At 36.3% G+C, this 27497-nt stretch overlaps 1 protein-coding gene and 1 long non-coding RNA gene across 7 annotated transcripts; one reads left to right on the top strand and one right to left on the bottom strand.

The window, feature by feature from the left end:
• Positions 1 to 248: 248 nt before the first annotated feature.
• sigirr (single immunoglobulin and toll-interleukin 1 receptor (TIR) domain) lies at positions 249 to 26696 on the bottom strand. 6 transcript variants are annotated; one of them, XR_015525796.1, is made up of 11 exons: positions 26488 to 26696; positions 18214 to 18418; positions 12162 to 12289; positions 8272 to 8412; positions 7947 to 8090; positions 7331 to 7433; positions 7093 to 7165; positions 6883 to 6973; positions 5723 to 6784; positions 5466 to 5643; positions 249 to 2230 (listed from the first exon to the last, which is right to left on the bottom strand). XR_015525796.1 is itself a non-coding variant. In NM_001098250.1 (9 exon segments), coding segments are annotated over 9 exon segments (1281 nt in total). In that variant the 5' UTR covers positions 26546 to 26641; the 3' UTR covers positions 662 to 2057.
• On the top strand, positions 9500 to 13507 carry LOC147837703 (uncharacterized). The gene is made up of 3 exons (XR_015526492.1): positions 9500 to 10592; positions 10695 to 11280; positions 11370 to 13507. It is a non-coding gene; the product is annotated as an uncharacterized LOC147837703 (long non-coding RNA).
• Positions 26697 to 27497: the final 801 nt, after the last annotated feature.

Here is a 27497-nt window from a genome sequence, read left to right as displayed (position 1 = left end):
TGTCATTTATAAGTTCTGTGTTAAAGCTTAGATCCATTGTTGGACGATGTTGCCATATGGCAACACTTCATAAACTACCTTTAAAAAAAAAAGATTTTTTTCCAAACTTGTTTTTACAGAACTTCAAGCTAAGCCATTTTAAGAAAAGAAAAACAGTCAAATATTTTTTTAAAATAGATTTATCATAACAACGTGCGGTAGAGGGTTAAAACATACAGCTTTGATTTTCAGACTGATTTTGCTCTTAGTTTAAATGTTAACAAAACCAATTCATTTTTATTCTTCAGCCACTCTCAAAATACATTGTACATTAGCCATAATAAGTTAGTGACAAACTATACTGAGATTAGTGACTGTAAATTCATTCATTCATTTTCTTTTCGGCTTAGTCCCTTATATAATCAAGAGTTGCCACAGCGGAATGAACCGCCATCTTATCCAGCATGTTTTCCACAGCTGATGCCTTTCTTGCTACAACCCATTACTGTGAAACATCCATAAACACTTAATCACAAAAATATGGGCAATTTAGAGTACCCAATTCACCTACAGCGCATGTCTTTGGACTGTGGGGAAACCGGAGCATCTGGAAGAAACCCACGCAAACACAGTGAGAACATGCAAACTCCACAGAGAAACGCCAACTGACTCAGTGGACGCTCGAGGCTCAACATGTTTACTGGGATTCCAAACAGTAAATGATATAACCATATTAATAATTCTTTCCTATTAGATATTTTTAGTTTTTACCTGCTCATCTGAAATTGCTGCCTGTCCTCTGATCTGTACACAAGACACAGTCTTAGCTGGATTTATGGACACCTTTAACTATTTCATTGTGTCTTTATGTTGTTCTTCTCGTTTTGTTTGACTGGTTAACCCTGCAAAAACTTTCACTCATCTGAGATGACAGTAAGTCCACTAAGATATAGACTAAAACATCAAAGGCTAGCATAATATAAAACTACAATGCTACCATCTATTTTAGCATATATTTTTGTTTTGATGTAACATATTTTTTATACTTTTTTTTGTTTATGTAATAGTAAAAAAATCTGTTAAAAAACAAATTGGCATAGATCACACCCCAAAAAAACAAAAATCCAATTTACTAAAGTATACAGTGAATACTCCATATAACTGTACATGAAATGCTATTAAACCATTTGCATTAAAGCCTAAAAAGTGTGCATGTAAAATTGTATAGGTGTAGATAAAGTAACTAAATGTAAGGCTGTGTCCAAAACCACATACTTCCATACTATGTAGTGCGTTAAAAACCGTATGCGCGCTGAGTAGTATGTCCGAATTTTCAGAATTCGAAAAACAAAAGATGATCTACTACTTCCGGCGAGATTCTGAAGAACGCATCGGATGGACGCTATGCTATCCCATGATTCCCTGTGATAGAATTCATGAATGGGAGCAAAGAGCATAGAATCACCAAGAGGCGACACTAGTGCAATTTGGGAAACAGCCACAAGATGCCGCGGCAGCCATTTTTGAATGAAAATTCCAATAGAACAACAGCATATTATAAGTCTGTAAAATAAACTATTAAAAGTGCTGATGATTGTGATAGTAAGTGTTGTATTGTCGTCTTCCAGGTTGTATCTCGGCTATAATGCTCTTTGAAATAAATAACTAAATAAACAAAGCAGCTGGTTGCAATAAGATCCAATGGACAGCCGATCGCTTTCATTCCAAAATGGCGGAATCGCCTGGCTGTTGCTGGGCGCTGCTGTTGCAATGGAACGTTCTATTGAGGGTAACCTCTTGGTGATTCTAAGCTCTTTGATGGGAGACAAGCGAACTAACGCGAGTAGGTCATTTGATGATCACAAAAGGGTGGACACGTAGTACATCTGAGTTCCATTCATACCGCTCACATTTATACTGTATGCAACATACTTTTCTAACGGTTGAGTAGTATATTTAAAATCAAATGCAGAACATACTGAATAGTAGGCAATTTTGGACGCAGCCTATGAGTGTCAGTAACAAGAAATCATTGGGGGGAAGTGACTTTAAAGTGCATGAAGGAACAGGAGTGTGTCTCATAAATCATCATCCGTGACCAGGCAGTAAAAGTCTCTGCGGGCAGAGTAGTTCCTCAAACCAAGGTCAGACACATCTATCTCTGAAGGTTTTGCTTCACCTGTCGGGCCAGGAGCCGCAGGAAGCACCGGAGCTTTGGTGGGAAGGGTCTTGTAGATGGGCAAACGCAAACCTGCAGGAGGAACACAGTGTATATTTACTAGAGATGCCGATATGACATTCAGTTTGGGTATTGCCTTTGTTATCACATTTTATCCCTGATTGGAAGTCGACCAGGGGTGCGTTTCCCAAACAACGACATATCTTGTGGATGAATTATCATAGTATGATGCATCTTTTGAGAAAGTGTTTCCCAAAACCGTAGTTGCTTTGTTGCATTGTTTGAACCACGTTAGTTAAAACAAGGGCCACACAGAATCTGCACGCGCAGAAATCTGCAGATTTTCTGCCCATCATTGGGTCTATTTAATTAGTTGTGTGTAAATTTATATTTATTCAGTTTTTAAATTATTTCAGAAATATTATTGACTAATATGAAAACGTTCATATGATTAGCAAAAATGTCAGCATATTCTGTCTGGCCCTAGTTATAATGTAAAACATGCATAATGACAATCTAAAAAGGGTTGAATACTTCTTTAAAGAAAAAAACTAACTCTTTTGTACAAATTATATTGTTTTACACACACATTCACACACACATTTAAAAAAAAAAATCATTATCATTCATTATAATTCATAAAACATTATTTTTGGTAAAAACATGGACTCGTTTTCCATATTAACTGAAATGTATGTAAAGGACACATAAGTTTCCTTTACAAGTATTATTGAAAATATTCCACATTCTCTTCTAAAACATAAAAGTACTTAGCTAACACATATTTTAATCGCATATATAAATCACATAAATCGTTGATGGTTGTAATTTACAATAGGCTATTATTAAAAAATGAAAAATATCATCCATAATAATAAACATTATTAATTGTATTATTATTGAGTAGGATCTTGTTTATTTTTTTATTTAATTAATTAATAATTTGACACATTCAAATTAATTTGACACATTCAAACCACTGCAGAATTCTTCTAACCACAGACCCATGTTATATTTGCCTACAAGTACAGATACATTTCTTAACAAATAGCCGACTATAAATTAAAAGCACTAACGTATGCCATATATTTTTGTTTTTACAAGCTTTGAAGACGTAACGCAGATTCCGCTTTTAATTAATAGGTCATCTATAGCTTTCTGCATGAGCCACGGCTGCGTTCAAAATGGCAGAAATGTTTTCAAAGTGCACTGCGAAGGGAGCACAACTGTCAATATGAAGATCACTAAGGCTGAATTTACACTGCAGATCTTGATGGTCAATTCTGATTTTGTGGCTGTATCTGATTTTTTTGATGACCCACTTACATCATCTTTTAAAAGTGACTCGTATCCAATCGTCTGCATTTACACAGCACACAGCAAAGGCACAATGACCAGGAAGAAAAGAGCGGGCGCTGACTAACAGCTGTTAATTAAAGAGAGCTCTTTTCTCTATTCCTGTACGTAATCTGTTTGCAGGTTTTGACAAGCTGTTTTACTATAGTTTATGACAGAAAGGTTCTCATTCGTCCATCTTTTGATATATAGGCTTTTTTAAACCTTTAGGTATCTTAATGTAATGTCCATTGTTTGATATATGCATGTGATGTATGTACAAGTTTTATTTTAGTTTATATTGGTTACATGGCGGACATTGCGCTCTCTCTCTCTCATTAACATGCTTAATTACCTGTTCTATTAGACAATATAAAAGCTGTTTAAGTCCTCATGTATGAGATTTAAGATTTGGGACTCTGCTGAAGTCTGTTCTGAAACGAAAGTGTCAGATTTGACGCCATTGGGTATGGTTTTAATGACGAGTGACTCGCATTGACAGGTAAAAATCCGATCTACCTGCTTACACTGCAGACACAAGAACACATAGAACACATTCATATCAGATAAATTTTCACATATGAACAAGGCCTGAATTTGATTTGAGTAAATCGGAATCCATGTGATTTGTTCCTGCTTACACGTACATGGGCCATATCCGATCTGTGCCACATGGGAGAAAAAAATTGGAATTGAATCACTAGAACAGTGCAGTGTAAATGCGGCCTAAAACTGAATTGTAAAAATACTTTGAAGGCAAATTACACCTAAGAGAGATGAACTTAATGTTTTTCTATTTTTAAATCTTTCCAAGTGTAAATGTTATAATGTTCGAAAGGAATGGATCATAGGGGGATAACTGATAATAGAACACAGACAGGAACTATTCTTCTAACTACAGCTCTAAAGGAGCAGTTGGAAACGTGCTAGTTGCTTGTACACCTAAACACAACCATGGTAGTTGTGACATAATTTCATAAACATCATTCATAAAAAAAAAGTTTTCATTTAATAAGAATGTCAATAACACAATTTTGACAAAAATGTCAGATAGAACCTTATAATTCTAAAGGGCGTCACACACCGGATACGCCACTCAGCGCCATGACATGTCATGCACATGACAGTTAAAAATATCTCACACCAGACTCACATGCATTTTAAAATAAAAATATTCACATGGCGCTCTGTGGCGCGGCGGAAATATGAATAGTGTCCAGGCGCCGCCGACTTGCAGTGCCGGTGTGTGTACCCTGATAGAAACCCATGTTTAGAATTCTGAAAAGCATGGCGCTGCGTGGCACTATGCAGCATGTCGCAGAGCGGCGCTTCTTGTGTGTGACCCCCTTAATGTGACGATTTGCTGCAAAAAGACACCAAATGGCAGAACCAGTGTGCACAAACTCAAGATTGGCTTCTCGTTTGGTGTATATATTTGGTGGATATATTGATATATAATCAGTTTAGAACTGCAGAAATTAACCCAAAATCATATGTAATTTCAGACCAATTTGGTGCAAAATGATGTTGTATCAGTTTTTCTTTGATTTTGTTTGAAGTATGAAGGGCCTTAAGAGATAGTTTCCAACAAAATACAAAATGTCCAAAAAAAAATCCAACAAAATGTCTTTAATCATTCATTCGTTCATACTTACTCCCTTATTTATCAGGGGTCACTACTGCGTTAACTATTTCAGCATATGTTTTGAGCAGCGGATGCCCTTCCAGCCACAACCCAGTTCTGGGAAACACCCATACACTCACTCTCACATTTACACGCACACTCATACAGTACGAACTGTAGGAAAAAATTTAAAAAAACAACACAAGCGGAAGAACATGCAAACTCCGAAACCTTCTTGCTGTGAAGCAACAGTGCTGACCACTAAGCCACCTTTCCATTCTTCAATGAAATTGTCCTATGTTTTGTAAGTGCGTAGGAATTTTATGAATTAAGATGCACATTTCATACCCAGGTCTCCTGCCGGATCGGGGTCCAGTCTGCAGTCCAGGTAATCAGGCTGCTGGGTGAGCATAGGATCTTTATCATCCTGTAACAAAGTCTGTGGATCACCTGCAGATTCCCTGTGAAACGTAACCTTTCGTGGCATTACCAGCGCAAGTTCCTTCCAGAACCCTGAAGAAGGAGTCTTTAGGAGAGAAAAACAATGATTAGGTCTTCTTTTACCCAAAATTTGACAGATGTGTTAGATGTTTTGTAGGTCTGACCATGGAATGTGCGCCCCAGGTGATCATAGTGATACAAGGCTGGTGTTGTCTCAGCTGCTGACTGATGTCCTGGCTTATTTGCTTCTGCTGTGACTGAAATATAATGAAAATGGGCTTCCTTGACAGCTCGATCAGGTGCCACAAACCCTGTCTGAACATTAAAACAGCATTTAATATTAAAAGTCATAAAATTAAGACAAAATTACTGGCTTTTTTATTAGGTGCACCGCCTGCCCTCAAAATATTTGTGGTATAGGTTTAAAAGGGTGCTGTAAACAATTGGCAGAGATCTACAGTATGTAGGTCCTTTTTCACATGATAACATTAAACTTTTTACATTTTTTCATAATTGCCATCAGCACATCTATAATGTGAAAGTCTTGCTCCCCGAAGGTGCTCTACTGGATTGAGATCTGCTGTTTAATGTTGTAAATGCCAAATTAATTCAATGTCAAATCCTCAACAATTTCTGAAATGGCTTAACCAGTCTTTCTGGCACTTCTTTCAAACATGCTCAGTTTGAACTTCAGCAGAATGACTTGACTACCTGTGCATTCTAAACAGGATATATCGCCATCTGAAGGGCATTTTGGAGTAAAAACATTAATGGATGCCATATTGAAGTGTCGTTCTTGAAGGATATAACTGATGGACACTAAGGGTATGATCCTTAAAGCCAGAGGTGTCCAAACCTATCCCTGAGATATACCTTTATCAAACCCTTCTGTCTTTACTTACCACCGCTGCATCAGATCTTACTTAGATAGTTTAGATCAGGGGTGTCAACCTCAGTTCCTGGGGGCCCGCAACCCTCACACAGTTTATTTCCAACCCTGGTCCAACACCCTTACCTGTAGGTTTCAAACAAGCCTGAAAGACTCAATTAGGTTGATCAGGTGTTGTTCTGTTGGCTTGATCAAACATGAACCTTCAGCATGAACTGAGGCGGTTTGTTGCCGAGTGTGATGCGGCTATGAGGCCATGGTGCTCCACCGGAAAAAGGTTGTTTGCCATCTCCAGGTTGGAAAAAAGTCCTTACCCAAGGTGGAGGAGGTCAAGCATCTTGGGGTTTTGTTCACGAGTGAGGGAAGGATGATATGAAATTAACAGGTGGATCGGGATCTTGATTTACCAGTCAATCTATGTTACGTTCTTCTTACCTATGGTCATGAGCTTCAGGCCTGGGATCCTCCTGTAGGTGCTGGAGGAAGTGTCTAGGAGAGAAAAGTCTGGGGTTCTCTCCTAAGACTGCTGCCCCCGCGACCCGGCCCCAAAAAAGTGGACAAAAATTAGATGAGATGAGCTGTGTTTAATTGAGGTTTAAAATAAACTGTGCAGAGCTGTGGCACTCCAGAAACTGAGTTTGACACCTGTGGTTTAGATGGTTTTGATCAGGATTGGAGCTGAACTCTTCACAACTTCAGGAAAATGATTTGGGCACCCCTGCTTTAAGCAGAGAAATTGTTTGGTGTTCAATTTAGAAGGGCTCAAAAGAGATTAGGGCATATGAATGAGGAAAAAATGGGAATGAATGAGCCCTTCCCAATGGAAACCAGTGCATGTTTACATACCCAAATATTAGCTGATTGCTAATAATGTAGATTTTACCTAAAATTGGTAGTGCACCACTCCTGCTCCAGGTATGACTGAGAGAGAACCACAATCAACCTTCGACATCGGCTTATGTTCATCAGCAGCTCAGCTGACGGCTCTGAGGACATCACACACAAACACAAAATATAGTTCATATGCTGTGCTTTTCAAGACATGTATCATTCTCTGGAGGTAATAACAAGCCTTAAAGACCAAGTATAAATTGATGCAAGACAAAAAAAAAAAAAAACTAAATAATAGCAAAATGTCAACATTTCAAAATGTTCATGGTCATTTTTCATAAAAGCAAAAAGTATAAGTATGCCAGTTTGGTCAGAGGAGAAATGATCGTGCCCAACAGAGCCTGGTTTCTCTCAAGGTTTTTTCCTTCACTTTGTTAATTGGTGAAGTTTGTTTTTTGCCACTGGCTTGCTTGGTTGGGACTTGTGGAGCTGCTCATCGAAGGATTAGGTCTTCAGTGTTTGGACTTTCAGCAGTGAAAATTAAACCACACTGAACTAAACTGGGCTTTTTTATGTAACGTAGATACAGTAATATGTAAAATTAATTAAAGCTTCATAATTGGTTGATTTACCAGATTAAACCCTATGGCCATTTAAATATGATTTACCAGCTCCAGGAAGGATGTTTGTGTCATTGAGCAACAGCTTATGACTGTACTTGTTCTCCAAATGTGGCTTCAGGATAAAATTGACAAACTTCCTGTCATTCTCATTGTTGACATACGAGATGTAGGCATCATACATTTTACCATCTGAAAAAGAGCAAAAAATATGTTTATTTCTGAACATTTCGAAGATATAGGGGTTTATGTCAATGACAAACAATATATATATATATATATATATATATATATATATATATATATATATATATATATATATATTTCAACATTGTGTAGTTGTTGTTTTTTCTGCACTCATGCTGAGACATACCGTTGATCTCATACTCTCCGTAAATATTCTTATACCACAGTTTAAAGTTGAGTCTGCACTTGGAATAGACCACCGCTGCGAGAGCGAGTACAACCAACATAACCACTGAAGCCACCACTGCTCTTGTGTGACTGGGGGACTCTGTGGATATGAAAAAAACAACAACTAATTTCTACAATTTTAGGCACACAAAACACAGAATAAACACTTTATTTATTTTTAAGGATAAAAATGAATGATACAGAAATGTACAATGTACACTGCAATCCAAATTATTATACAAATAATATCTTTCTCTGATTTTCCTAATGATGCAAATGACAGTCAATATACTCCAACTGTAAGGGTATAATTAAAATGTTATTGAACAAACCTCCAATGATAACAGTATTTATTTTAAAAAAATGTAAAACTCAAAAAGCACTGTCCCAAATTATTATGCAAAGTTTGAAAACATTTTATAGGTCGTAAACAACATCATTCATTCGCAAAATCAGGAGGTCTCATACTACCAGCAGTTCAAATTTGTCTTCTCTAGAGGAAAATTGTAAATCTAAATAACCCCTATCCCCTACTGCATGCAACAGAATTAACTTATTTCATTATCTGAAGTGAACATCTAAGACATTTAAATGTTACCAAATTTTTAGGCATGGGGTTTTGGGAACTTCTATTTCCTCCTCAAAAAAATCTCTACAGACAAAAATAAGTTAATTAGTAAATTCGTAAAAATAACATTAATAAGTAAATGTTGTTATATTTGAATAACTAAACTTGAACTTTATAACTATATTTGAATAACTAAAGAACATTTTAATAAAATTTTTAACATAATGTAACATGTTTTACCATGATTAAATCATATTTAAAAAATGTCCTCCTAGTGGACATCTGTGGATATTACCACTATTTTGATTTTTTTTATATCACAAATCACCAATGCGTGGATTCAGAACAAGACTTCCAGCCTCTAGAAAATAAATTAATAAGGTTCTTTTTTGAAATATCATCAGAAAAAGGGCCTAAAATAGCTCAAAAATGCAAAATTTCCAAGATGCAAATACTACAGTAACATTAACGTGAGAGTGTCAGTCATAATTCCAAAGTTGACTTCAGTATTTCCTTTGGAATTTTTATAAGCATCCTATTCTGATTCCATTTCAAATGTACTGCATTTTGATATCCACTGTGGTGGATACATTATATCTTTAAAATATTTTTATTTCTTCAAAAAAGTTTTCAGTATGATCATTGCCTTTCAAGCAAATGGGGAAATTAAGAAAAACGAATGAAAAATGTTTCTGGTAGGGAAAGTTAGGTACGTTAACAGGTCTAGTTACATGTTAACATATGAACCATTTTTTTTATATGATCTTCACAATTCTTGCATCCACTAAACTTGTGAGTTTTTGGATAGCTGCTGCTTGAATTTATTTGCAGGATGTAAGAATAACATTTTAGAGCTGCTGTTTTGATGCTAATCGCCTCCCACTCTCATAGATCTTTTGCTTGAGGATCCTCCAATGTTTCTCAATAGGGCTGAGGTCAGGTGAGGATGGTGGCCACACTATTAGTTTCTTTCCTTTTATGCTGATAAAAGGTAATGCCACAGAGATATTCTTTGCAGCATGAGATGGTGCACTGTCATGCATGATTATTTTGCTACAGAGTGCACAGTTCTTCTTTTTGTACAGTGGGAGAAAGTGGTCAGTCATAAACTCTTACTTTATCAAGGCAATTTCTTATACATTCTGGGACCCTAAAGTAGCCTCCCAAGTCTCCCCTTACAATTCTAGCCCAAAACATGACTCCGCCACATCCTTGCTGATGTTGCAGCCTTGTTGGGACATGGTGGCCATGCACTACTCCATTAGTCTGGACCATCCATTGTTGCACGGCCTTCATCAGTAAAGAAGACTTTTTAAAAAATAGTCCTCATGTATGTTTGTCTGAGCCCACTGCGACCAATTCTGCTTGTGAGCTTTGGTTAGGGGTGGCCAAATTGGTTCATGCACAACTGCAATCCTGGAGGATCCTTCAATTTGAGCTTCAAGGGACTCCAGAGGAACAAGCAACTACAAATATCTGTTAGAGTCATTTTAACAGCTACTCTCTTAATCCGATGAATTTGTAGGGCAGAAACCTTCCTCATTCTGCATTTATCGGGACAGACCAGTCTGTGCTCTGAATAGGTTTTCATAAATTATCTAATGGTTTCATATCTTATCCAATTTTCTTTCCTATATTGCTTGAAATCTGTGGCCTGCTTAATAATGTGGAACCTCTTACTTAAGTAATTTTTCTATAACTGGGCTCACCTGGTAAACTAATTACCACAGGTGTCGAGATTGATTTTTAATGATCTAAAGAGCACTAAAACTGTTATGAACTGGAGCGTGACGACATAATCAAGAATCCTGGAGGAGTTTATTATAAAATTGAAACAGGCAATGGTCGAAACAGGAGCATTAAGAAACAACAGGAGTAATCCACAAAAAAGCAATTCATAAACTTAACAAGAGTAAGGTAAGGTGACAAAACAGGGATGGCTGACACAAAACTGACGTTTCGACACAGTGTCTATATCTCGAATTGTAGATGTTTCTAAAAGCTGCTCCTAAATGTTTCGAAACACCCAGGTCACGTGACTACAGGGATTCAAAGGATCAGTAACTGGACAAGCATTTTAAGAGCTGGCGAATCTGCCCTGGATTGCGTAGGGATAATAGAACTGTGCTGCGAGTGACCTGAGTTAGATTATTGAATTGTACAAGCATTCATAAATTGTGAAAATATATTTTATTAATGTAGTTTTTTTATGACCAAAACAACACTTTTTCAGTTCATTCGAAAAGCCAAGAGTAAATACACAGGATGACAGGAACAAGGAAAATGCTTTGAATTGCACACTAAACAATAGAACAAGACTCTACAATGGGTGTGTTTGTTTCAGAGTTTATATAGTAAGTGTAATCAGTGCAAATGATCTGTAGTTGTGTGTGTGTGTGTGTGTGTGTGTGTGTGTGTGTGTGTGTGTGTGTGTGTGTGTGTGTGTGTGTGTGTGTCTGTGTGTGTGTGTGTGTGTGTGTGTGTGTCAGTGTGCAGATAGATGTCAGCTTCGCAAAGAATGATGGAATGTGTAGTTCGGACAAAAAATTGATGGAGTGGTCTTGTGGGCACTCCAACTTATGTGCGTAAATGAAACACAATACCAACCCTGACTTTTAAGGGGACCTATCATTCCCCTTTTTGCAATATGTAAAGTAAGTTTCTGATGTCCCTAGAGTGTGTATGTGAAGTTTCAGCTCAAAATACCCGACAAATAATGTTTTATAACTCTTTGAAACGGCCTCTCTTTAGGCTTTGAATCAAAGTGTTGCCATTTTGGTGATTGTCGCTATGAATTCAAATTAGATTGTGCTGTTTTCAAAAGAGGGCGGAGCTACAAACGCCTGTTTGTCAGCCTAGTGGCAGATTAAAAAACAACATTATGGTCTTATGCTAATGAGGGAGAGATAATCAACAATGGGTGGGGCTTTCCCCCTTCTGATGACACATACAAAGGTAAAATATCAATCAAGTGTTTCTATAGGCTATTTTTAAAAAGTGTGTTTATAAATAATAAAACTAATACATTTTAATCATTAGAAGCTCATTTTATACACAAGCTGTTGCCACACAACTGTATTTAAACTGTATTTATTTGATTTTTGAATAATAGGTGACCTTTAATTGAAAAAACAACAAAAAAAGTATGTTCATGAGACTTAAATCCAATTCCCATATTAATTTGGAACACAGTGTATTGTATAATCATGTGGCAATATTAGATTAAAATTAAACAAAAACTAAACAAAATGAAAGACTAAAATAAGGCAACTGATTCTTACTGTATTCCTTCACGGTGAATTGTGCTGAGCTGTTCCTCACTATGCAGTAATACACTCCAAAATCAGCCCGATTTCGCAGGATTAGAGTTAATTCACTGCTTTCAATGCGACCCTCATCATCAGTATACCTATAGTGAAAAAAAAATGTTATTTAGAACAGTAAAGATATTTTATGCTGAATAAGAATTTCTGCTAAGAATAGAATACTACTCTTACTATTTCTGCAGTAAGTGCACTAGTAGGCAGCATGTACAGTTTATGCTTTGCAAGAGTTAGCTGATGATTGTTTATAAAGCTTGTTAGGCATGCTGGCCTGGAATAGAGTCCTGAGCTTATAAGATCCTTGAGCCCGGGGCTCCCTCCCATTTGCAAGGCGAGAGGGGAGTTTGAGCTCAGGTAGGTCTCGAGAACTCCCCTGCTCATTATGGCTAATGACAGATTAGGGATTGCTATGGAGAGATATACTGCTGATTAAGAGCTCACCTATAGTGCTAATTTGTTTTGGTCAATTCACCTATGTCGCATGTCTTTGGATTGTGGGAGGAAACCGGAAAACCTGAGGAAAACCCATGTGTGAATGGGGAGTATGTGTAAACTCCACATAGAAATGTCGACTGGCCTGGTAAGGACTTGAACCAGTAACATTCTTGCTCTAAGACAACCACTGGGAAGATGTACCGCCCTATCAAGGAAAAAGAGTAGGAATGAAAGGCAGGATTTTTCAAGATGAAGATGACTGAGGTAAGAAACTCTAGTTATTTATTACGAGTTGGGAATTGTCTGACTGGTGAATCATGCGTTAGCTAATGCAGGACCAGTTGTGGTCAATCATAAGTATGTGATCCTCTTGAAATTAGTTTAAAAGTAAACTTAACTCAGAAAAAATGTAACTTATTTTTAATGTCAAAATATGCCGTATACAGCAAGGGCACATTACGAGGAACATTGATGCTGCGTCTGAAAGCTTAGAGAGCAGACTTGTTTCCTTAATGCCTTATAACTGATTTCAGACAGACTTCTTAGAATGAAAAAATGATGTTTGGTCATAACAATCAGAATATTTGCTTACAACAAAAGTAACTTCTTATTAGAAATGCAATCAGAAGCGCTAAACATCGATCAAAAACATACATTTACAAAATATGACACCCAAATGGTACTTTGAGACGCTGTGTTTATTTATTGTTTTTTCTTTCAGCATGCTTTGATGACTTCCTGCCTTGTAATGCTGCCTCCAAATGCTAAATTTTAGACCATTTGGACACAGCCTAAGGGCTCTATTTTAACGATCTAAGTGCAAAGGCTTTAGTGCATTGTGCTAAAGCATGAAGGGCATCTCTGAATCCAAATGCAAATTGTCATGAACAAACTAAAAAAAGTCCTGAGGTGAGGAAGGCATGGAGGTAGTGGTTTTTATATTTATGTAGAAATAATAATAATAATAATCTTTTTTGGGACCTTTTAATCCTTTAATTTTATTATATTTATTTACAATATATATATATATATATATATATATATATATATATATATATATATATATATATATATATATATATATATATATATATTGTATTTATATTTATGTATTGCTGTACATCCTGTGTGCATTAAGCATAGTTTGGATCGCATAGGCACATAATCAACACTAGGGGTGTCAAAATTAATTGTTTCTTTGGTGCACCGCGATGCAGATGCGGACAATTCGGTATCGGTTCAGTAATAATCATAACCGGTTATTATGTACTGACGTCATTTATCTCCTATGCGCTCTGTCACGAGGGAGGTGAGCGCGAGTATTTACAACACTCAGCCAACTCAGGGCCGGTCCGTGGCATAGGCACCATAGGCAAATGCTAAAGGCGCTGTATATCCAGGGGGGCGCCAGAAATGAGCACGGTTAAATTGGTTTTGTTTTCGATATTCTTGACACACATTCAGTTACAGACGGCAATAACTCACAAACCTCTTACCCTAAAAAGATCTAAAGTGTGTTTCCTACAAAAAGACAAAGCTGGTTATGTTTTACAGCTGTCTTTCTTTTTTTTTTCGCTCCACACTAGTGCACTGCTCCGTTTAAGCCCTCGCAATATGTGTTTAGCGTGGAGAGCTCACGCTGAGAGGAGCTCTCAGTAAGGGACCGTCGGAAAAGTGCTTCTTTTTTTCGTTTTTCTGCTCCGCTCTTCGCAAGCTCTCCTTATCGCGAGGGCTTAAGTGTGTGTGTGCGTGTGTGTTTGTTTCTTTGGTGCTGTCTATGTTTGTGTTTGAATGAGAGACAGTGTGGTGCTGTGTGTCTGTGTGTTTATACAGACAGCTTGTTATAGCCTCCCCTCTAAAATATAACACTGTATATGGAAAGCATCGTCAATGCACCGTGATGCACCGAAATATCGAATTGAACCGAATTGAAGGCATGATAATTGAAACCGAACCGAACCGTAAGACCAGTATAGGTTCACACCTCTAATCAACACACTCTGAGCTGGACTTTATCACAGCTTTTAGTTGGTCAACGGCGTGGTCTATTTCAGTTCCTCAAAATAGCAACGCGCCAACAATACGCCTTATCACACCTCCTTTTTAGAGCAGTACACCCATGAGTCCACAAAGTGGTCCAAATGGACTTGCTATTGATACAACATTGTGAAAGTTAGAGTTTATTGGCACGTGTGTATGATTGGGCCCTAAATGTTTTACATAGCCTCCATTGCAGATTGGCCTGATTTGGCATTGGATGGCCAAAAAGAAAAAAAACTTTTAAAAATGATTTGGTTAAAAATTCTTTGAAGGGCTATGATACCCTCCTGTCCCTGCAGGCTGTATTTACAGCTCTGGTTTGAAAATAATCAGGAAAGTCCAGCTTTGTTTAGGTGGTTATAGTTAAATGGCAAAAGAGTGTTCAATGGCAAAAAGGGTGTTAAATGGCAAAAGAGGGAAGAGTTTGCATGAAAAGGGGAGTTTCAGTATGTGCTTGCACTGATTTTCACAGAGGCAAAACAAACACATAAGCAGGGGAGTAAGACATTTACATGGACATTATTGCCTTATTATTTGCCTTAATGTTAATAAGACATAAACATGATTAAGGTGTATGAGTTGCTTTTGAAAGTTCCTTTCATAATCCCATTTTACATTTTATAGCACATAATTCAATTATGTCATTGCGTCAACACACAATTCACATTCCCTCCAGAGTTTCATGTACTTTTAGGCGTTTCATTTTTAATTTGTCAAATTTAACTGCAGTTTGACACTTTCACTTTCATTTAGGAAAATTTCCTGCACGCCCCCCGTGACAAACAGGAGGTTGCAAGGAACTGCTGGAAGAGTGTAGGTTAAATGGAATTTGATACCATACGCCGAATGGGGAAAAAAAACCTATATAATTCTTGGTAACTTGGAAGCACTCGGTAGGTGCAGAAAATAGCATCAAGCAGCCATGATTGATTACAGTGTTTACATGTTTACATTCGGAGAGCAGAATTTACAGCGGATCCTTAAGTCCATAATATTGTAGTGATAGTAACGTACTGTAAACTTAGTAACTAAATAATTTTGACTAAGATAAGTCTTTAAAAACTGAAAGAGTATTGCAGACGATACAAACCATCTTTGCCATCTGAACAAACTGAACACTGATCACACACCAACCAAATCTGTAGAGAGAAAACAATCAACACTAACTGGAACCCCATCTTTTTTTTAAAAGTAGATGAGTGTCAAATTCAGATTTCACTATTTCTAGATGCAAAAAGCTCTCAGGTAAAAAACGTTCTTTACAAATGTATTTTTGTTGCATGTTAGCAGACCACTGTAATCCACATGTGAGTCAAGCTGTGCTCTCATAGCAGTTGTAGCACATTTGTTGCAGCACATTTTTAAAAACAACACTGATGACTTATGTCTCCAATCAATTCTTCTTACACTTGTTTTAGTTACGGTTGGCAACACAACGTGACGTCTCTTTGCTGTTTGAACATTGTAACAGATAAAAACAGTATTCAAAACTATCAAGCATATTAATGAAGTTGCACCTCATACACAATAAAACGCGCTGATTGGTTCAAACCAAGTCTTTCTCTTGAATGAAAGGGCACATAGTTTACTCCTTTTTTATGATTTAATATTAGTATTAAGGTTCCAGTGTTCCAGTTTAGGTTCAGTTTAAAACAGTGCAGATTTTTTTATTATATTGTGTTAAAAAGTGTCATGTTGGGGGCTTGGACACAGCTCGCTGTTTTAGGGGCGTGTTGCTTCACATGAAAAAGCAACGTAACAAGGGGCGGAGCCAAGAGCTCACCCGCTCTGTGTTTGCAACAGACAGGCAGACTAAGAGAAGGAGCAGGAGTGAGAGGATCAGCATTCAGCCGTACATGTACAACTCGCACACAGACCAAGCAGAGAGTACAAAATCATTTGTATTTTTGTATAGTTTTACATCCGACTGTGTGCCAGTTTGAAGTGCCGAGCTAGAACACCAAGACTAATAACCACGCACACTGAATTAACTTTGACTGAGGCACCGGATGTACCGCTCAAAGCCGCAACACGGCACACCAGACACTCTCTGTGGCGCGGCAGAAACATCCCGAAATATCCAGAATCATCGCATTTTAGAACTTTAAACACAGGTTTCATCCTGGCACACATAACGGCGCCCCAAGTCGGTGGCTGCCCGCGGCACCCAGCCGCCGACTTGAAGCGCCGCTGCGTGAACCCCGACAGAAAACCACGCCCAAAATTCCAAAATGCATGAAAAATGCAAATGGTTGAAGTTTAAGGTAGGCGCAATAAAAAGTGCACGTTTGCAAACCTACCTAAAGGTACAACCAATAATTACGATTAGAGCGATAATGTGGAGAATATTGATCTTGTGTTGAGCCCAATGAGCCTTGCATCTAAAAATAGAGCAAGGATGTTCCTTTAGTGATATCGATTTGACTCACACTGAAAATGGCGGACGTGAAACGACAAACTAAGTATTAGTTGATGCATGCCTGTCAATCAATATTGGTAGGCGGGGGAACCAGACTCCTACGTCAAGTTGTGGTCGCTCTGAAAACCGCTCCAATTGGTCCACCGTTTTTCTGTTGTTAAATTGAAAAAAAGCACTTGGTGTGTTTATATCACCCCAATATGACGGTCTATACACTATACTTAAACACATGTCTGTCCAAACAGCTTGAAAAGCAGATTTTTACCATAGGTGCCCTTTAAAGATGAAAACTCAAAGATGTCAAGCTGTACCCACCGGTACAGACATCCAGTCCCCATGCTGGAATTTACACCGAAGGAAGGAATTGGCTCGAAATACCGCAAATCAACCAATTTTCACTTTTTTATAAAATATATGTGTCCTAATAGTGTTTTTAGCTGTGTGGGACTCATATATGACTGTCAACAGCTCAAAGAATGTGTTTTGGTGTGTAGTGACCCTTTAAGAACTAGCCATTTATTTCAAAATAGATGCCATTGCCGGCATGACTGTAATGCAAGGAGGTTGTGCAAAAACTTAAATGATTTTTATAGTGCAATGCTTAAAGTACAAATGAAATAAAACTACAGTAACCATATGATTTTCTTAACTCACATTGCTAGTTTTGTGGTGAACAATTCATCTGTGCATGTCATTAAGAAAAAACAATAATTGTTTGCCCTTGTAATCTAAAATAGAAATCCGAAAATGCACTTCCTGTTTGTTTTCAGTTAAACTGTCAGTTTACGTGCATTTGAGGTATTGGGCATGGCTAACATATTTAACCATGCCCTTCTATCAGTTTAGACAAGAATGGAAAGGAAGAGGTGTCTGTTAGGTTGTAATAACTCTTCTGAAACCCTTTTCCCGATCTTTCAGAATAAAATGCGTACTTTACTACATCCAATCAGTAGAAAAACAAGCCACGCCTACTGTTATCTCATTTATTATTCTGTTTCTCTAGAAACTGCATCACAATAAAAATAAAAACAGTTGCAACTTCGGGTTCATGTGGACTTTAAATATTTACCACTGCTTGGACTGTGTTGGGAATTGTATTGAATCATTTTTACCTACCATTCTTTACTATTTTGAGGATAAATTGTGAGGTTTGTGAGCTGTAAGCCGTCTTTCATCCACTCCGGGTGGTCTTCACAATCTAAATCTGTTCCGTTCAAACCCATGGAGGCCGTGCAGGTGAGGACCACACTGTGACCAAGAGTACTCGACACTGACTGTGTTCGATCATGCTTGAACTCTGGAGAGCTGCCACAAAGGGAATCTTTATAATAAGAGAGAAAAAAAGAGAAATGTGAGTGTTTTGTGTTGTGTTAAGATGAATTAAACGTGACTTTCCCCAAAATAAGTTCACAACTAAACTACTGGATTCTTTAAACAGGTAGACCTTTCTGGAATGAGCTCACCTGAATGGAGCTCAGCTAAAAACAATGCTCTCTTTATGAGCGTAAGTCTTGTGGAGGATATCTAATCTCAGGAGAGATGAGTGAAACTCTCTTCTGACACACAGGTGAGGCTGTTTCTCATCAGCGCTGCTTCATATTACCACGTCAGAGTACAATGTTCATCATCTGTCAAACCCTAACCCTAACGTCAGAGTAAAATGTTCATCATCTGTCTACATGGATACAGTATTTGGTGCTATAACATGGAAGTTGGGCTCATAAAAGGTTGAATGGTCATTCATTATGAAGGTTCATCTGAAAGCTTGCCTACCACGTGATGTTTAATGGAAATCACTGCCAGCCTAAATATTGTATGTGTGGATTTCAAGGAACATGTTAAAGGATCTCTAATGTGGACAGAGTTTGGGAGTGTGTCTATATATCGTTCAATCCACAAACTTGGGAATTGACTTGGGAATTGGGTCAGAAGCAAGCTATTCAGATTGGGTCAGTTGGTTTGGCCCTTAACAAACTCTTCTCTCTCTGAGGATTTGAGGCAGGCAGCACAGCTGTGTCATGATGGAAAATACCATTCTTAGAAATGTCTTGGAAAAGGACATTGAGGATAAAAATAGATCAGACCTTCCTAATGAGCGGTTTAATAACAAACCCAATACACCCTACACAGGTCAGGCAGCAATGACTGGGTATTTTGGATTCACCTACAATGGTAGTTGAAAGATGTAATCTGAATACACTGATAAATTAACTTAAAAAGAGCACAAAAGCATTCTCAAATGGTTACTACACGATACACTGTGTATCGAAGGGAGTTTCAGTGTTTCTCAATCACTTCCCTGGAGGATCACCAACACTGCAGGTTTTGGATGTTTCCTTTGTCAATCACACTCATTACAGGTCTTTCAGTCTCTGCTAACGAGCTGATGATCTGAATCAGGTGTGTTTGGTTAAGAAGACACAGAATTGAGCAGAGCTGGTGGTCCTCCAGGAATGTGGATGAGAAACACTGAATTATTTGTCACAACTCTAGACTGCAGCGCCCATGTTGGCCACTAGAGTGCACTGAATTTGGACTTGATCAATCCCATGTTCCTTTGCTTTCTTGATTTTTCTATTGATTTCAGCTGCATGTTGTTATTCTGTATAGTTCGGTGTGGATTTAAGTCAGTTTAATTTCTCTTTTCATTGTTTCTGTATTACGTTACCCCTGCCCTTCTGTCATTTTTCATTTTGGTTTTTTATATTTGTTTATTGTCTGTTCCAATGGATGATGCATTGTTCTGTTCTTGGATGATGCACCAATTTAACTCGGCCCGTTCCGTGACACTATTCTCCTTTGACATACAGGTCAGTTTAAAATAGCTGTCCAAACTCGGTTCCACTGCAGCATTATATTAATATTATTTTAACATTATATTAACATTATTTTTTCAATTGAAAATCAAGGCATGATCATATTCAATTGTGGTAAAATAAGCGTACACTTGAGGCCTTTGCCATTCATATAAGCCACTTCTGATACCAAATTAGTAGTCAAGTTATTGCTTGCTGTTCCTAAAACTTGGATAGGTGACAACAACACTTGTCAGGCAGTGTACGCATCGCAGACATGTGAAAAAAATTACATTTATGTTACGCACTGGTTGTTTATCTAAATTTGACCAATCAGATGGAACCTTCCTATCCTAATACCCGCCTTGCCAGTAGTTGCTGTTCTGCTATTGGATGGAGCGGCCTAAAGGGGAACCCAGAGCTGAAAAGAAATACTAATGGCGGCAAATCAGAGAATATCAGCTGAGGTTTTTACTCATTCATAGTGCTTTAAAAACTAAATGTTTGTGCCTTGACAGTTTTTTCCATCTGAATTAGAATCATTCATATCTAAAAAATATAAATACACTATTAGGATTCAATAACATAGCTAACAGGTGACGCAGTGGTGCAGTGGGTAGTGCTGTTGCCTCAAAGCAAGAAGGTCGCTGGTTCGATCCTTGACTCAGTTGGCGTTTCTGTGTGGAGTTTGCATGTTCTCCCTGTGTTTGCGTGGTTTTCCTACGGGTGCTCCGGTTTCCCCCACAGTCCAAAGACATGCGGTACAGGTGAATTTGGTAGGCTAAATTGTCCGTAGTGTATGAGTGTATGTATGTGGATGTTTCCCAGAGATGGGTTTAGGCTGGAAGGGCATTCGCTGTGTAAAAATATGCTGGATAAGTTGGCGATTCATTCCGCTGTGGCGACCCTGGATTAATAAAGGCACTACGCTGACAAGAAAATAAATGAATGAATGAATGAACATAGCTAACAAAAATAGCATTTTTCTAGGGAATTGTTATATTGTAAGGAATATCATTAATGCAATACTCAACAACAAAATCACATATACTAACAGTAGCGTGCAGTGCAGATACAATTACACACCTCTGTACTCTGTATTAGCCGATACCTTGAGCCCAGGTATCGGGAATGGAAAAACAGTACATCTGTAAGTTAAACAATTTTTTGATTTTTTTTAATTAATGTGTATCAGTAACGTTAATGAACATCTTTAATCTGTTAGTAAATACTATTGCGTCTTTCTAGAGCGAACCAGAAAACCCATTTTGATACTGTTTATTAATGTTGTTAATATGAATAAAATCAATTTGAGCTTTGAATTAATAATCTATCTGGAAAAAAAAATGAATAAACAGTCATTTATTGGTAAATATCAGCCATATAATTATCATGTTTAGTAGGTCAAGTGTGCAGAATGTGCCGAGCCAGCATTTGTGTATACTTATGTTTCAGGCTTTAGAAACAAAAGCTCATATTTCACATCCATTGACAAATGTTTCCTCTTCGTCTAGTTCTGAAAGATAATATCCAACAGGTCATATATTGATTTCCAACTAGTATGCAAGCATAAAAATGAGAGCGCAGAACTAAATTTGCATTTATTCAAAGCCATTAAGGAGAGACACTTGTGTTTCCTATAACTCAGCTAGAGCTTACTGAAATAGAAATGTCAAGGATTCAATGGCAAGAAATATTAATTTAAGAAATATGTATTATAAAATATACCAGCTAAATTAATTAATTTAAAAAGTTAATGACTAAAAGGATCGACTATAAGCAATTTTATTAAATAACAATTAGTACCACTATCCTTCAATCCACTTGGCTTTACCTATTTCTAAACAAGATGTACTTGATTATTTAAAACATTTGATATTGATTATAATTATATTTACAATGATCATGTTTATGTATTTTAATGAACCCAGGCTCACTCTAAAAAAAGTAACACTATATACATTCCTGAAGATCGCAAAATACATCACAAGAGCTACGTTTTTTTGCAGTTTTTGTTTTTGAGAATCCACTGTTGTGCTTTTCAGATCTCAAATTTTTTTGCGAGTGCCATTCACGCCTGAGGTTTCCTGTAAGTCCACCAGAGGCCGCTGTTGATCGATCGACTGACCCACCCTCCTCCTTCCCTAAACCCAACCAATAGTGTTTTCAAAAGCACAGATTTACTCAAACACCCACTTTCCTAAATCCAACTGACGATTTTAAAAGGCAATTCAGAAGAAGGAAAGCCCCCGTCTGATATTTACTACGTTTTTAGATTTTTCCACATTCTCACCTACATTATACACATTCTCACCCTATTATTTACTTGCTTATTTTAATTTTTGACTTTGGTTTTTGTCTTATTTTCTGGAACTGTTCTTCATCAGACTCGAACCCCATCTTCGCTGTCAGCTCCTCTCTGCATATCCGCCAATGTACAAGGCAGGCTAACTGGACAAACTGGTAACATCTGGAAAGCCATCCATACAGAGATAAGCAGTCAGCTGGTAAATGTGAAAAAGAACACTATCATACTGCCCTGTTGCATTCGTTTTAAAGACAAAATGCAGCCACACGTACTTCTGGATACATAATTCACAAACTCCTGATATGTATATAGAGCTACATTTTCCAAATGAGTCGATTTTAATAGGTACAGTATACAAATGTCAGAATAATTAACTACTTTGGTAACACTAAACTAAAAATGTCTGTTAATTAACAATATTTTGTGATTTACAAGTGTTTACCATTCATTTACTGTTATAAATAATATTATAGGATGTTGATATCTCCTCCGGAGACTTTTCATGTTGAAAATTGAAATTTGAAGTTTAACAAAGCAAAAATTGTACCGTAACATACAACACTGACACAGACAATTCGTTACTTTAAACTGTAAAAAATGCAAAAAAAAAACTTTTCAAGGTTTAATAGTTGTTGGAAGAAAGATCCAGGTCCCATGATGCATATCAAAAGCATAAATAAATGATGATTGGTCATTTATTACATGAACATACATTGAAAAATATATTTATTACAGTATTTATTCATCTTTGTTAACATTAGTTATGAAGATATAGTCCTAAAATTATTGTATGATCATTAATCTTTATATAAATGTATATGTCATGCTGGCTAACATTTTTTCAGAACTAAAACATTACAAACTAGTGCATAATTTAATATTCTTTATACACACTGAATAATGAGTTCTGCAAAATTGTTGCAAAGAATTTACATGGGTTGAATTTAAATAATCAAATTTAATTTAGTAATGCTCTGCCTAATTTGTTTGTCTTAATTTAACCCAAAAACATTTTTTTAAACCACAACATAAAAAAATATATATAAATCCAAAGAATCTTTTTTTTTATGATATATACATGTTTTATATGCACACCAAAATCTGACATCTTGTCTTTAACCCAAATACTAAAGTGTAAAAATTGGGCAAGAAAAGAGAAGAAGAAAAACAATGTCATGAGAGTAAATATTGGCTGTTCCAAAACACACTCTTACTCCAGACCACGTTTGCACTGGATTGCTCATTTTATGGCAGCTTTAACCCATGCGGGTGAATCATATGATCTATTACAGGTGCTTTACATAACATGTCAACATGCTGGATGCCCATATAGGCGGAAGAAAGATTTGTGTATTAATCTGACAACAGGTTTGACAAAGAAATTTGTGCTGCCTGAATACGCTTTTATTTTTTAATCTAGCCTGCCCTGTGCACTCTATGTTTACTGTTTGTTCAAACTACTAATTTAAAATAAGCTGAAACATCAAAATTCTTGAGTTTTTTGCGGGGACAACTTACCTGTTTTATGTTTAATCCACTTAAATTTGTAAAAACTAATAAGTTAACTAAATTATTTCATGTTGTCTTAACACAAATCAATGTGTGGAACCCAGCATTTTTTCCAGCATAGGTTATAACACTGTTTTAGGGTTAATTAATGTCTATTTTCACCTCACTGATACTCTCAACACTGAATAGTCACTATGGCACCGGTGTAAAAGATTTTTTTCTTCACCTGTGTAATGTTTAAGTTAGATTATAGTTGCAGTCGGTAGCTTCATTCAATCATTAAACAGGAGCAGCTGTGTTAAACAGACCATTACCAGGTACAAAGTTCCCATGCTTGAGAGGCTTTTTTTATTCTGGTAGACAAACAAGGTGATGAATTAATGCTCTCATGGACAGGGAGTACAGTATTAACTGGAAAAACTACTTCAGCAGGTCACCAGGACATCATTATGTTTTTGTGTGAACAGTTGGGGAATAAACTACACTGCAAAAAATGATTTTCTTACTTAGAGTTTTGTCTTGTTGTCTTGAAAAATTCTTAAATCAGGAAGCAAAAAATATTATAAATAAATAAATAAATAATATATAAATTTATTGAGTTTTTCCTCAGTTAGATTTTTTTCCGCGAAATACTCTTATGTCAAAGCAAAAAAACAACATTATTTTACTTGTTTTAAGGAAAAACTCACTTAATTTTGGCATCTTATTTCTAACACAAGACAATATTTTTTGCTTATGCAAAAATATATATAAAAAAATTATATATATATATATATATATATATATATATATATATATATATATATATATATATATATTTTTTTTTTTTTTTTTTTTTTTTGCCTTGTTTCTGGTCCAAATATAGAACTTCTTAAATCAAGAATCATTTTCTAGTCAAGTAAAAGATACTGTTTTACTTTAAGAAATAATTCAACAATAAATTAGTTTAGCTTCAAATAACAAGCAATATTATTTGCTAATGGGGTAAGTAAAATAAACACAACCTGGAAACAAGATTTTTTTGCTTGTTTTATGGAAAACTCCACTTCATTTTGATGTAGAATTTTAGAATCCTCTTTTACTTTTCTCCAAAATGCTTCTTGATTTAAGAATTTTTTTTTTTTTACATATTTGGACAAGAGACAAATAAAAAAAAACGTAGAATCTCTAGTAAGAATATATATGTATATATGTAATTAATGTATTATTAATTAATTCCCTGCCATAAAGAGGTTTCTATATTTAGCAACTGCATGTTCTCAAGAAGATAATATGATTTTTGTTCAAGACAAGTTGTCACATGCTTTATATGTTGTACATTCATATTATTTATTAAATATGGCAACTACTGTGCAGAAACAGTTTTCTGTACACTAGCAATTTTAGGATTTTTGTTTCGTTTTGAACTGTTTCACTACAACATTTTTCTAAAAAAAATAATAATTATTATTATTATACACCGCAAAAACATGCATTTACTTAGATTTTACATAGATTAATAATATTTTTGTTAATTCATAAATCAAGAAGCATTTTTTTAGAGACGCAAGATATAGTCTTGTTTTAAGAAATAATATGCCAAAATTTAGTAAGTTATTGCTCGAAACAAGCTAAATAATCTGCGATATGGTTAAAAAAATAATCTTGTTTTTTTGTTAGTCTAGAAAATGCTTATTGATTTACCAAAATTGAAATTTGGACTAGGGACGACACAGTGGGGCAGTAGGTAGTGCTGTTGCCTCACAGCAAGAAGGTCGCTGGTTCGATCCTGGCTGGATCAGCTGGAATTTCTATGTAAAGTTTGCATATTCTCCCCGTGTTTGCGAGGGTTTGCTCCAGGTGCTCTGGTTTCCCCCACAGTCCAAACACATGCGTACAGGTGAATTGGGTAAGCTAAAATTGTCTGTAGTGAATGTGTTTGAATAGGAGTGTGTGAGTGTTTCCCAGTGATGGGTTGCAGCTGGAAGGGTATCCGCTGTGTAAAACATGTGCTGGATAAGTTGGTGGTTCATTCCACTGTGGTGACCCCAGATTAATAAAGGGAGTAAGTCAAAAAGAAAATGAATGAATGAATGGTATTCGGACTATAAACAAGACAAAAAATCTAAGTAAGAAAAGCATTGTTGCAGTGTGTTTTAATAGCATTCATTCATTCAGCATTCATTGTGACAACAACACACCCCTCTAAAGGTCAATGTGTTAAATGAATCATAACATTTTTTTATAGGGTAACTGGTGAGGTAATAGGGTAATACAAATTTTTGTGTAATCCTTTAACTGAGAAATATTAGAATTAGCATCATTAACCAATACTTGCTAAAATCGTGTCAGGGATATTTACAGTAAAATGGGAATTAGTTTTTGAAATATAGGCTAATAAAACACTCTGATGATAACAATGAAGCTCTAAAATACAAATTAACTGAACATTATTTTCATCCACATTTCATACTGCAAAATAAACAAAACAAAACATTAAATGGACTTGAAATTCAATGAATAAAGCACATTTGTAATCTTGAAAAAATACTCAATATAAGCGGTGACCTGTGTATCATTTCAGATAGATAGATAGATAGATAGATAGATAGATAGATAGATAGATAGATAGATAGATAGATAGATAAATAGATAGATAGATAGATAGATAGATAGATAGATAGATAGATAGATAGATAGATAGATAGATAGATAGATAGATAGATAGATAGATAGATAGATAGATAGATAGATAGATAGATAGATAGATAGATAGATAGAGATATTTTGAAGTCTTACCTGCAGAATGAGAGTTCGCGAGACATGTCAGGAAGAGAATGAAGTGACAGCGCCACATTGCAGCCCTCAGATAAATCCCTTCACGACCGACTGTCTCTGTAAAACAGTTTGAGTCATGAAGCTGACAGACTCTCTTCGGCGGTGAAACAGAGACTGTAGATGGTGACAGCGGTGTCTCATGACGCGCTGTAAACGCGGAAGGTTGAACTGAGCGAGTCTGTCGTCCGGAATCACTGTACTGGGAACACCGAGTCACGTGATCCTGCTCACCTGCTCCCTTCTCTGAACAGGTGAACGCTGAGCGGGCAAAATGAGACAAGGCGAGCCATCTTTTTTAAAACTTTGGATAGAAAGAACGCTAACAACTGCTAACGACAACACAAAGACCATAATTGTGTATATATGGCCTGCATTGATAAATTATTAAAAACATTGTAGACGGAAACGTGAGAAAAGATCGTTAATGTACACATATAAACTCGTCGAAGAATAAGTATGCAAATGTTGTCAATAGTACAATTTTTGTCTTTAAAAAAAATCATACCAACTATATATAAATGTACTTGCTATTATGCAGATAAAATTTGGTCATTAAAACAGAACAAAAGGAAAAAAATACCCACACTAAAGAACCTGTTCAAACATATGTTTTAATATAGGTTTTGAAATAGTGTTTTTTTAAAATAACAAAATATATACTACACGTATTGTTTCCATGTCAGTCTTGCGAGATTTAGTTTGGGCATAGATGTCGGCGATTCTTCCTATTTGAAAGCGTGTGAAGGCCCCTTTTGCTGATCCATCTTGCAGTGTAAACAAAAAAGTGATGAAACACTACCCCAAATAGTCATGCAATATGAAAACATCTGTGACACGACTGCTTTGAAAACCATGCAGTCTGAACTCGGCATAATCGAATTATGTGCTATAACATGTAAAACAGGATCATGAAATGAACATTAAAAAAGCAACTCATGTAAACACCTTAATCATATTATTGTCTCATTCAG

This window comes from Danio rerio, chromosome 25 (assembly GCF_052040795.2).
Source record: "Danio rerio strain M-AB ecotype USA chromosome 25, GRCz13ab, whole genome shotgun sequence".
Classification (NCBI taxonomy): Eukaryota; Metazoa; Chordata; class Actinopteri; order Cypriniformes; family Danionidae; genus Danio; species Danio rerio.
Note: the sequence above shows the minus strand (reverse complement) of the source record. Positions and strands in the feature narration are given on the sequence as shown.

Bases quoted from the DNA above. Each gene is read 5' to 3' on its own strand.
- sigirr (XM_087310897.1), bottom strand. From the start codon at position 26,513: ATGTCTCGCGAACTCTCATTCTGCAG. The intron at 5,644-5,722 runs GTCAGACCTACA...TCTCTCCTAAAG, and splicing joins CCTGGGGCGCACATTCCATG to ACTCCTTCTTCAGGGTTCTG. The intron at 2,231-5,465 runs GTATGAAATGTG...TTCCTCCTGCAG, and splicing joins CGATCCGGCAGGAGACCTGG to GTTTGCGTTTGCCCATCTAC.